Source organism: Drosophila albomicans, chromosome 2R (assembly GCF_009650485.2).
Source record: "Drosophila albomicans strain 15112-1751.03 chromosome 2R, ASM965048v2, whole genome shotgun sequence".
In the NCBI taxonomy this organism is placed as follows: Eukaryota; Metazoa; Arthropoda; class Insecta; order Diptera; family Drosophilidae; genus Drosophila; species Drosophila albomicans.
In genome coordinates, this window is record NC_047631.2 from 899,070 (window position 1) to 912,151 (window position 13,082).

Consider the following 13,082-nt stretch of genomic DNA (forward strand, 5'->3'; position numbering starts at 1 on the left):
AAAAACAAAAACAAAAAAAAATTTTTTTTTTTAAATCCATGCGACGCTGTAATGTAAGGTCGCGAACGTACGCTACTTTGTAAGGTCGCGAACGTACGCTACTTTGGCAATTAATAAAAAAAAGATTGGTTAGAGTAACCCCAACGATTTTTTATATTTAAAATATATATACCAAAATCACTTAACACGCGAAGTTTCATTCACCTGCTTGCACTTATTGCGGAGCAATTACAATAAAATAATGTTTTTGGTCGCGAACGTACGATTTGAACATAGATAAGAAGCAAAATAAAAATAAACAGTTAATTGAACATTTTTTCGCTCACTTTGCATTTTTTATCTTATTATTGGATTGCTATTAAGAGATTTGGTAGAAAAAATGCAAACATATCTTATGTTTTCCTTGTGAAATAATTAAACAAAAAAATGCATATAAAAGTAGCTAAAAGTGAAAAAATTACATTTTTTCAGTTTGCAGACAATTTTTTTTTTATAAAAACAACGGAGATATGCTAAGAAGCCATTGTATTATGAAAATTTGGATATTTCTTTATGACATTATACAAAAAAATACGATGAATGTGAAGATTTTTTTTTTGGTCGTGGTTTACCATTTTCAAGAATTGCCCATATGTATGTAGCTCTCTGGTTCGTGTTATTCTTTCTGAAATCCCTAGTATAAGATTTATCAAGGCAGTATTGAGTGACGAAACAATTTTTTACTTTTGTTCTTCGCATTTTAAATTTGAACTCTAATATTCGATTACCACTTTATTACTAAACCTTCCTTCTCTTACTGACCGTAGAACCAAGAACCATATTGTTATTATACAGATACTAATTAATGGTGAAATTGATTCCTCAGAGCTATTAAGCCAAATAAATTTTGAGTTTCCGGTCAGGTCCGCTAGAAATTTCCTTCCTCTTCAATTCTATTAGAATATTTAAGTATTGTGGAAAGTCTTACCAGTTACTTTCCGTAACTTATGTACAACTTCTAAAATTACGTTTATGCGATTCAAAATGTTAACCTTAACAACTTTATGTCACTGACTACCACCACCAATACAGTTGTATTAGCCTTGACCTAAAGAATAAGTTTACAAATTGCTCCTCGTTATTGCGTAAAATTTGCCTTATGAAAATCTCGCCGCCAGCTGCTTGCCTTTTGTGTGTACACGTTCGCCTCAGCTTCCAAATTTATTTTCGTAGTTGCTCTTGTTGTGCTGACTTCCAGTCTTAGTGAATTCTGTGTTCTTCGTCAGTTCGTTATTCTGCATGCTGAATCTGAATTTTTCCTTTGCTTCATTCAAACTTGTTTTCAAACCTATTTTTTAATTCTCATTCGGAATTTTAATCAATCCACAAATAATGCGCAACTGCAAGGATAGCGGCAACATTTCCAGGAAACACAAGACTAAACCAAAGATGGCTAAGAGATAGGGAAAACTTACAACGCGAACAATAGAAAATTTAACTCAAAAGAAAGATCTCCAAATTACGCACACAATATGTATTTTTGGAATGAAAACATCAACAAATTAACAATTAAAATGCTAAATAATGGATTACGATGTAAGTTTTAGTTTCAGGAGTCGTCACTGAATAATAATTGCTTCACATCAGCGTACCAAATCCTCAGGATTAAACATGCCCTAAAAATATATTTACATTACTTTTAAGAGATTATAACAAAAAAAAAAACAAGTTACCCGTGCACGTCGCAAAATAGAATCCTTGCTAGCATCATACGGATGGTCTTTTGAGGGTATTTCAAGAACCGCTGGCACTGGGGAAGTGTGCGCATCGATAACATGTCGAATTAATTCGGCATATGTTTGGTTTATCAAGATAATGTCGATATCGTCACGCTTTAGGAAGCGCTTAAAGCAGTCCTCAATTTCACTGACAGCAGTATCTGAATTATATAAATAAATATTAAAGACTCATTTATACCCCAAATAGAAGAAAACTTAAGTCTGTAGTGTGAGCCTTATATTATGTATTTCCAACTACGATCGAGTTTGTTTTAGAATTTATCATCTAATCTTAAACTGTAAAAAATTAGAGTTGGCGGGGCAGTGGCTACATCATTTATTTGTATGAATGTATATTTTTTTTTTTACTTTAGTATACATTTATTGCGAATTTCGCTTTAATATCCAAAATAGGTTGCAGAAACTTATTTAAATTATGTAAAGAATGCATATTATTTGTATTTGCTTTTCGAAAACTTACTTTTATCCACCACCATAAAATTTGGATGGCGATTTTTATTTATTTCACCAACACCTCCAAGAAGAAATCCAACACAGGTATCCTAAAATCAATATAATATTTACTAAATATATTTATATTCATATTTATATATTCAATTTGTTATATACATAGTAGTGCAAATATAGAAAAAACAATATAATCAATCAATTATTTGTAATAATGTAAATGGATAGATTCGCTTTTAAGAAAATTCTCCATGCGGTATTAATTTTAAAATCTACCAAATTAATACATATACCGGAAAAATCAATGTTAAGATCAATATTAATAGAAGCTGCGAGTGCAAGATATACCAGATAGCGACCCTAAGCAACTAAAAAACGCAACAAAAAAATTATAAAGACTATTGTTATTATTATATGCACCAAAATAGCTTATAGCTTCAAAAATACTCTTGTTATTCGATTTTATCGAATTGCGTGGTAAAATATTGGAGTTCATGGAATTGGTTTTTCCTTCTGCGCTCATGAACTTCTGAATTTTGCAGCAGCAAAAGTTTAAAAAATCGTAAAATATGCTCATGCAAATTATAGAGCAGAAGCACAAAGACAGTCTGCTTGTGATAGACACGAACTGCAGATCCACTCTATAGGCGTCAAATATCGAAATAGGCTTTTGTAAGATATACTAAACCCCATTGGATTCAATTATTCTAAGTAAAATTTGCGCTACTGTTTGAATTGGTAGGCTGCAACAACAGTAAAGCTTATCTAATACAAACGAGCTTTAACAATATTTCGATGGTGTAAAGAATTTTTAGAATTTGTATATCCGCACATTAAGGCTTTAAGGTAATTGCTAACAGTGTATTCATAAATTAGACGAGTATTTTGAAACAATATTCATGTGAACACCCCTAAACTACATATGTATATGGGTAATTCCATGGCGAAATTTGTCCCGTGCGAGACTTTTTACAGTGCACTGCAGTGAAAATAACATAAACTGAAACAATTTTAAAAATAAGTGAATGTTATTCTTAAAGCTCTAGATAAGCACTATATTTAGAGCTAAGATTGATTTTTGGAACTTGATCTTTTCCGATAAAATATATAATTAAGTTCATTTTTTGGTTTTGCGTACGAATTGGTTAATTTTTGCAATTATCACAACAGAAAACAAAACAGAAAAAAACCAACCAAAACCATTCTTAGCTCTAATTAAAGTACTTATCTAGAGCTATAAAAATAAACTCTTCTTATTTTGAAAATTGTTTCAGTTTATGTTATTTTCAATGTAAAGAGTCTCGCACGGGACAAATTCCGTTTTGGAATTACCCATATGCAAAAAAGTGCAATCGCATGTCCAAATAGAATTAGTTTCTCGATTGCTATATTGCATTCGTTTCTATATTATTTAATCCTTTTACGTGGAATATTTCCGTATGAGGATGGAGATTCGTTTTTATCTTCATTTCCTTTTATGAAATATTGAACTGTAAACTTAATGATCTGTATTTATACATAAACTCCGAAAATTCTTAAAAATATTGAATAAATGTAGTGCACTGTTTATCATACATAGCCTGTTATTAATTAATGCCAAAAAAAAAGTCATACAAAATTAAACAAGCACATTTTTCGTCATTTTAATTATGTATACAAAAGTGTATTTGTATGATATTATTTGGAGTTGGTCGACGACTTACTGGGCTCTTTTGTTGGAGCTCTCCCAGTAAACCAGAATACCTGAAACAGTAAATATATCGGAAGACAGCTATTGTATATACATATAAGGTTGGCAAAAAAGTCTTGCGGTATTTCCGATAGGTGTCTTTGCAAGCGCGTAGTTCTAGTTCTATTCGTCGCATCGGTTCATGCTATACCTTTTTGGAAAGCTCTTTTCGTGCGCTAACACGTGTTTGTTTATTGTTGTTTGTTTTGAGTCGTTCGTGAGTTATAGCGTCACAAACATGGAGCAAAATAAAGAGAAAATACGGCATATTTTACAGTACTACTACGATAAAGGCAAAAATGCAACTCATGCTGCCAATAAAATTTGTGCAGTTTATGGATTCGATACAGTTTCCATTTCCACCGCACAACGATGGTTTCAACGTTTTCGTTCTGGTGTGGAGGTGGTCGAAGATGCGCCACGGTCCGGAAGGCCTGTCGTCGAAAATTGCGATAAAATCGCTGAATTGATCGAAAAAGATAGGCATTGTAGCGCCGTAGCATCGGCCAAGAGCTGGACATGAGTCATCAAACCGTTTTAAACCATTTGAAGAAGTTTGGATTAAAAAAAAAGCTCGATGTATGGGTGCCACACGACTTGACGCAAAAAAAAAACATTTTTGACCGTATGGATGCATGCGAATCGCTTCTGAATCGCAACAAAATCGACCCGTTTTTGAAGCGGATGGTGTCTGGCGATGAAAAGTGGATCACTTACGACAACGTGAAGCGCAAACGCTTGTGGTCGAAAAGCGGTGAAGCTTCCCAGACGGTGGCCAAGCCTGGATTGACGGCCAGGAAGGTTCTTCTGTGTGTTTGGTGGGATTAGCAGGGAATCATCAACTATGAGCTGCTCCCCTATGGCCAAACGCTCAATTCGGACCTGTACTGGACCGCTTGAATGCAGCACACATGCAGAAGAGTCCATATTTGATCAACAGAGGCCGAATTGTCTTCCATCAGGACATCGTCAGGCCACACACATCTTTGGTGACGCGCCAGAAGCTGCGGAAGCTCGGATGGGAGGTTCTTTTCCATCCACCGTATAGTCTGGATCTCGCACCAAGTGATTACCACCTATTTCTGTCCATGGCGAACGAGCTTGGTAGTCGGAAGTTGGACACACGAGCGTCCTGTGAAAATTGGCTCTCCGAGTTTTTTGCCAATAGGGAAGCGAGCTTCTATAATAGGGGCATTGTGAAGTTGGCATCTCGTTGGGAACTCGTCATCGAATAAAACGGCGCATATTTGACTTAATTCGCATTATTATAACCAATTTTATGAACAATTGAAAATTCAATAAAAATACCGCAAGACTTTTTTGCTAACCTTATATTTGGCATGAAGAAGTTCTGATCAAAATGCCTGGCGTGTTTGACCATATTTGAAAAAATAATTTGTCGATGATTTTAAAATTACATTTGTTTTCGAATCTAAAGTATGTAATTATCTCAAAAAGGCCGTTGAAAATTTACCTCGAGAGAAGATGAAATGGAGGTAATTTTAAATACATTAAAATCGTTCGATAGTGTGCTATTTAAAAATTAAAGGGTTGTAATTTTATTGCTCTTTCAAAAGATTTTATTAATAAATTTAATAATTTTTTTGTAAATACATATATTACCATACCTAAATGCAAATATAGCATAAGGAAACGGAAGAGCCCCATAATTTTGATTACAACATAAAAATTGTTGTTTTACATATGTACATATGAAACAAATGAAACATTTTCAAAAAATTAAACTACAACGAAACGGACAGCTTGCAACTTTAACTTTGAGCCATGCTGTGCAAAATCAGTTTTCTATCATTGCCGTTTTAGGATGTCCGTTTTAATCTAAGCGCATGAATGAAAGCGCAGAGAATATACACATGTTTCCCCATATTTATCTTGACTGCAACATATACTTATTGTAGTTAAAAAAATGTGAGTAATTCTGGACATTTGTGAAATTTTTTCGTGATATCACAATTCGTTCACTTACAGATCTTATTCAACTTAAATGTTGAAGGTGTACATACACTAACCAGAAAACTTTAATGTTAAATAAAAATAGTTGTTAAATTAACGACATATCTATTATGAAAAAATATAACCAGTCTTCACTTATTTCCATCAACTTATTTAATTAAAATAAAAAAGTACATCAGTTTTTGGGGCCAGAAAAAGTCGGCGTACTTAAATTAGTTAAAAAAAAACATTTATTGATAAACAAGTAAGAAAGCTATAGTCGAATTTGATCGACTGTGAGATACCCGCTACCCATTTTGAATAAAATCAAAATATTGCGGTGTTATTTTCAAAATATACCGAAAATACTACAAAATACTAAAAATATATTAAATAGCATATTTGGTATATCGATATAGTACCATATTCAAAATATACCATAGACGGCAAAATTTACCAGATTGTCGGCCAAAGCAACCAAGACCCCTAGAAAGTAGGCGTTTTTGCCCATACAAAAGTATTTCTTTATAACTTCCACAATTTCTATCTGATCGCAACCAAATTTTCAGGAATCATAAATACTATTGTTATTATTGTATACACCATTCGCAGCTCTAGCTTATTCTCTCCTGTTATTAGATTTTTTTGATTTGTGATCTGTGTGCAAGCATAACCAATGATGTTGAACAAAAATTATTGCTCTATCTCTTAGTCTCTGAGATCCAGTAACGGGCAGACAGACTGACACGACGAACATGGCTAGATCATCTAGGCTGTTGATGCTGATGAAGAATATATATACTTTATAGGGTCGGAGATGCCTCCTTCTACCTGTTACATTCATTTCTTGCCAGCACAAAGTTATAATACCCTTCTACCCTATGGGTAGCGGGTATAAAAACATTTCAGAAATTAGTATGAAGTAGGATATATATATCTCAATCAAGTATTTTGGCATTGAACAAACCAATTTTTTGGTGAATTCAGGTGGTATTTGGCTCCACTCATCCAAAATCCAACTCCTTTAACGTATCCTTCGACGTTATCGTTCGAAGACTATTCCTGCGCTCCCATAGATGTTCTATGGGCTTTTAATTCGGCGACTGAGGTGGTGAATGCAGCTGATGTTTGGTATTACAAAGTAACCATTTTACTTCATACTAATTTCAGTAATGTTTTTTATCAATAAATCAATTTTTTAACTAATTTAAGTTTGTACACAGATTTTCTTGCCAAATAATTGGTGAACCTTTTGTTTTTTTAATGTTAATTAAATAAGTTGTTGATGGAAATAAATGAAGACTGGTTATAATTTTTGATAATAGATGTGTCGTAAATTTAGAAAACAAATGAAGGCAATATCTTAAAATACAAATATTTTTTTACCATCAAAGTTGCGCATTAAGTGTGTACGCAGACTTTTTCTGGTTGGTGTACGTACATACATATAATTTATCAGGTCAGATATACATATGTACATACCTCTTTACAACTGTTGCATACAAAAAACTACATACTAAAACCTATATTACCGTCTTTGTCAATTTTCAATGGTCAAGTAAATAGAAATGCAACATCTAAAGGTAATTTTAGTTTACAATTTCGATATAATTGAATCTATTTACGAACATTTATTCACTTATATAAATCATCGTATTCTACTTACCTCATCGCCTATAACAGATATTAATTTTCCTTTAATCGCCGAATGTAAAGCCATTTTATGATGCTTAGCTTTAAAATTACGAATAAGTATTATTAACAAGCGAAAGATGTCAGCTGACCAGAGTCACGAGTCAGTTTAATAAATACACATAAAAAACCTCCAACAATTGAGTATTTATGGTCACCCAAAACTATTAATTTTTTATTAAATTTATCGATAAACTGTCCGTATATTCCTATTTCTGCAGTAGCACTATATCAACAACGTATTCTTACCAAGGGCATAAAATTGAATGCCGAGATTCTATAATGGCAGCGTGCTTCCACCAAAATTAAAATAAACTAACAAGTTGTCGGCTTCAAAATGTAGAATAATAATTATGCTAATGTATGTTATGTATTGTATATATTTTATGAAACTAATATCCTATTTAGAATAAGCTGATGTGATTCTATGATGCAAGTCGTAACACGAAAATCGCATCATTCAAGCAGTTGTTTAGGCGTGCAAACGTTAAGAAACTCAAGCAGAAAGAAGTTTATTAAAGGCAAAAAATAATCAACCTGACATGAACAATTTATGAAATTATGAGACACTGATTGCATTCAAAAATTATAAATAAGTCTACATTTCATATTATTTATTATTTGACTTTATGTATTTCCGATTCGCTTGATATATATACAACTTATTCTGAACAGATGCACTTGATCTATATAAAGTATTAAACAGCAACCACTTTACTTGTAAGAGCTGTTCCCAGATTAGCGAAAAACCGTTTTTTTCCGCGCAATTCCATGTAAATAATACGCGGATATTGGAACGCAGGTGGATGTCAAATCGGGTGCTACACAGATGGAAAAGAGTCACTATGGAAAACTATGATAAATTTAAAAACAATAAAAAGAAAACTCGTGAAAAGAAAAAGCATTAAGTAAAGCTGTGGATTCGCTGGACTGTATATGACATTTGAAATACAAAAAATTGCGAAGTTACAATAAAATTTGTGTGGGACATTGTCGCTCTAAAAATAGGCAAAGAATATGAGTTCATCTGTTTCTTTTCACACATAGTATCGGAGAATTAATATGCATAAAAATTGTTATGTGCGTCAAGATAGCTCCGCAACTTTAGCGTCACATATTGAGAAAAAAAAATATCGTATAAAAATCTTTTTATTTTCGTCTTTTTACGTGATATTTAATCTTAAATTAAAAAAGTTTAATTGCAAAGCAATAGAAAACTAAATTATCTTTCTATTAAATCCATGTTTGTCGAATTGCATTCAGTATTTATGCACTATTATCGTGAATGAAAAATTTGGGGTGGCAACATTTTTGCCAATATCTCGGTTTTGACGAGTTGTCGGACAAAACGGCTTTCAACAAGTTAGAGTATTATATCTTAGGCCGTTTTCGAAATATATCGGGAAAAGTACAAAACTCTCAGCTCCAGCCCCATACAAAATGAGCACAAAAAATCAATGTTGCCGATTAATAACCATAACTTTTTTTGTTTTTCTTGTCGGTCATAGCACACATTATACTTTCGTAGATACAAGGTAAGGAAGATATGTAGCAATTTTGGTTGAAATCCTTTAGACCGTTTTTGAAAAAATTGACCTTTTGTTAACCCGCAAAAACAAGTTCATTTCGCATGTGCATCAAGTAACTGGAACCAGCGTGGAACCAGTCAGGCCGGAGCCGACTCAAATCGGAAGACTTTAGTGTTAAATAACACCCTTTGGAATTTCGCGGGACTTTAAATACTTGCTGAAAATAACTAAATGAAACAACTATAACTATAATTTATATATTTATTTATTATAATTAATAAATATACGCAATTTTATATTCTTATTTAAGTCGTAATTTTGTAGATTACTTGAAAACTATTAGTTAGCGTAGAATTTTTGCTTTGCCGATTTTTCATCATTTTGATTATGTACATAATTGCTCAATACCTTAACAAATAGATAAAAAACATATGTATAATTTCCCAATATAAACTACATAGCAAATTATCATAGTTTCCGAGAAAAATCAAAATACCCCTACATTTTTCGATTATACGCTCGCTTAGACTTTGTCAGAGAAGGTGCGCAATGCTATAATATAAACATAAAAAATTCGAATGCGTTGCAATTTGTGTTATTCAAATTGTTTAAGCCGTTTTTGAGAGAATCGCATTTTAGTAGAATAGTACAATTTGTTGAATTTTTGCGCGTTAACTAAAGTAGTTAAAACGTTGCCAATTTTCCAAAATGGCGATCACGCACAAGCCTATAGTATTTATCATATTTATTTCCCATATATCCCCAACTTATCGGCCATGTCGCGCTATTTCATTCTATTCGAATCAAATAGACAAATATTTTGCTTTTTGTTTGATTCAAATCGGTAATGCCGTTTTCGAGAAAATTCAATTTTATTTACAATTATAAATCAATTGAATTTGGCATGGCAACGCTTAACATCCGCGAAGCTAGTACAAAGTTAGCGTCGAATTTTTGTTTTGCAGATTTTTCAACATTTTGACTATGTACATAATTGCTATGTATCATTTTCCAACACGTAATGGCCACGCTTTATGAAGATTGGTGGCAACTCTGTAACATAATGGAAAAATGTTGTATCACAATACAATGATGCGTCATCCCATACAAAATATTGTATCATTAAAAACTGAATTATGGTGACCCCAGTCGGGCCCATGATACAATAACACAAGGCAGTCTCGTCGTGTGCCTTTTCGTTCGGTTTCAGTCCGGTAACGTTCAGAGCGCTCGTGCACTCGGAAAAAAGTTTTCGTCAGTGCGTTTTTGTTTTTCGATGCAAGAGGTTGTCTGCGGACGATTTTTTTTCGCATTTATACAAAACGACTTATACAAAACGACTTTTTGCAATGTATGCCGTAGACACGGATAGAATTAAAACATTTAGAGAATTAGAGAAATCTCATATATATTATTAATATTGTTCATAAACAACTCACATTTAAAAAATATGTCAATTAGACATTAATATTAGCTTCTAAATATGTAAATATTAATTGCATCGTCTAAGGGTTAATGCACATTTCATTGTCGTCTCGGTAACACTACTGTGCTGAGATTCTTTCACTCGCACTCATTGTTATGATTATAGAGGGAGTTGTTTTGCCGACGAGACTACCTTGTATCATGATAAAATTATAGAAGGTAGTCTCGTCGGCAAAAACTTTCGTCAGTGCGTTTTCGTTTTTCGACGCAAGAGGTTGTCTGCGGACGAATTTTTTTCTGCAATTAACCCTTGTGCAAAATGACATTTTGCAATGTATGCCGTAGACACGGATAGAATTAAAACATTTAGAGAATTAGAGAATTCTCATATATATTATTAATATTGTTCATAAACAATTTCCATTTTAAAGATATGTCAAGGAGACATTAATATCAGCTTCAAAATATCTAAACATTAATATCATCGTCTAAGGGTTAATGCGCATTTCATTGTCGTCTCGCTCACACTGCTGTGCTGAGATTCTTTCACTCGCACTCATTGTTATGATTATAGAGGGAGTGCTTTTTCCGCCGAGACTACCTTGTATAATTGTATCATGCCAGAGCCTCTTCGGCTCATTCGAAAATTCGAAGTTCTAATGCAGCGCGCAGCGTTCAGTTCAGTCGCAGATCAAATGCGGAGCAGCGTTGCCAATTTAGCTATTTCCCCGCTAGATCTGACGGTTTTCAAAAGCAAAATGCGGGATAAATTGAAAACTAGCGGCTAGCGGGAATTATAGCTATTTGCAAAACAAAACTGATGGAACTTTAGTTTTTTAAAAACATCTGGTACCTTTGTGTATTTTTATGTTTTACTATGCCACACTTAAAAACCTTGCAGTAATTTTGCATTGCAATGGTAAAAAACATCGATATGCCAAAATATCTTTGCATTTTTATCGATTTATAGTTTTTACTAGTTTTATACTCTATATACATGACCATCTGGGTATTTCACAATTTCCAAAACGATCGTGTGGGGCAGTTAAAATGCCCAAGATTTATAAACAAAAACCGCGTCATGCTTAGTTGCAAGACCCCTTCTTTAAGAATCGGTTGCCTCTAGGTGCAGCCAATGATCCCAAATGTTTTTGTAAATATTGCTAATGCACCATTAATACGAAACTCTGTGAATTGCACGCACATACCATGACAAGCAACCATAAATCTTCGTCATCTGCGTTTTCACAGACGAACAAAATAACGATTGTTCCGACCATGATACAATTATACAAGGTAGTGCCGTCGTACGTTTTTTCGTTCGGCTACAGAGTGTAATCGACCAGTGCGCTCGTGCTTGTTGAAGCGAAAGGTTGTATGCGGACGATTTTTTCCCTAAATATTAACCCTTGTGCAAGACAAAAATGTCAGATTGCAATTATATTATATATAAATATGAACTTTATGATAGAATTAAGAACCTGAACTAAATAATTGGTAATCAAAAACAAAAACAACGATTACTATCCAATTCCAAACTATTAAAAATTAAATTATAAAAAACATTTCAACTGTTTTTAATATAGTGGAACAATTAAACCCTATGCGCCATTGAAGGGTTAATCACAAAGCTCTACTGTCGATTCTTTCGCACTCACTAGGCGCAGTCGTTTCACTCGCACTTATGTACTGTGTCGATTATGGACAGCTTTTTTGACGACGGGACTACCTTGTATAATTGTATCATGGTTCCGACTGTCTCTGAAAAAACCTGCCAGCAAGAGGCGGCATTGTCTTTATACATATGTCCATATATTGCGACGCATTCATTGGTCAGCCCCATTGACCATTTGGGATTGTTGTGCGGGAACAAATTTCACAGAACAAACTGCACCAGAATAGGGCATGATTGACGAAATTTACTAATCAAAAATACTTAATAAAAAAATCAAATTAATACAAATATTGTTTTACTAACGTAGCTTTATATTTTGGATATCATCCTAATTGTCTGGCGGTTTCTAGCGTTTTTCATATGTTACTTTAGCTATTTTATGAGAAGAAGAATTGGCAACACTGATGCGGAGCGATGACCGTATTTCGTTACGCTCGGCTTCCGTTTCTATGTATGCGTGTATGTATCTACATGCTCGCCTATATCAGTATGTGTATACATGTGAAGTTTTGCAACGCGCAGTTGCCACGCAAACAAGCAGCTAGCGCACGCCAATTTTGTTTTGCCGCGACGAAAGTCTTGAAGATGAAGACAACAACAATTGCTCGCGTTCTATATGTTTGCAGTTAACTGGCGCCTGCACAAGGACCGCGTTGGCTCTGCTGGTATTTTGCAAGCCCAACATGTTGTTGTAGACTCTGACCAATATATGGAAGCTGCAGCAAAATCCCTAAAGTGGGATGGTAAGGATATTCAGGGGAGGATATTGGAAAGGTTCTCGATAGAGTACAAAAATCTGCGTCTAAAACAAAAATGAGGTCTAGAGACCTGTTTAAACAATGTGGAATATCATT

The 13,082-nt window shown here is 33.7% G+C and overlaps 1 protein-coding gene across 1 annotated transcript; it reads right to left on the reverse strand.

Moving 5' to 3' along the window:
• Nucleotides 1–1,498: 1,498 nt before the first annotated feature.
• On the reverse strand, nucleotides 1,499–7,719 carry LOC117573086 (V-type proton ATPase subunit F 1). The gene is made up of 4 exons (XM_034255979.2): nucleotides 7,574–7,719; nucleotides 2,239–2,320; nucleotides 1,713–1,918; nucleotides 1,499–1,655 (listed from the first exon to the last, which is right to left on the reverse strand). The coding sequence occupies exons 1-4, from the start codon at nucleotides 7,625–7,627 to the stop codon at nucleotides 1,623–1,625; spliced, it is 375 nt and encodes a 124-aa protein (XP_034111870.1). The 5' UTR covers nucleotides 7,628–7,719; the 3' UTR covers nucleotides 1,499–1,622.
• Between the last annotated feature and the right edge of the window lie 5,363 nt (nucleotides 7,720–13,082).

Excerpts from the sequence above, each read along its gene's own strand:
- LOC117573086 (XM_034255979.2), bottom strand. The coding sequence starts at position 7,627 with ATGGCTTTACATTCGGCGATTAAAGGAAAATTAATATCTGTTATAGGC. Across the intron at positions 2,321-7,573 it reads TATCTGTTATAGGCGATGAG|GATACCTGTGTTGGATTTCT; the intron begins GTAAGTAGAATA and ends TATTGATTTTAG. Across the intron at positions 1,656-1,712 it reads CTATTTTGCGACGTGCACGG|GGCATGTTTAATCCTGAGGA; the intron begins GTAACTTGTTTT and ends ATATATTTTTAG.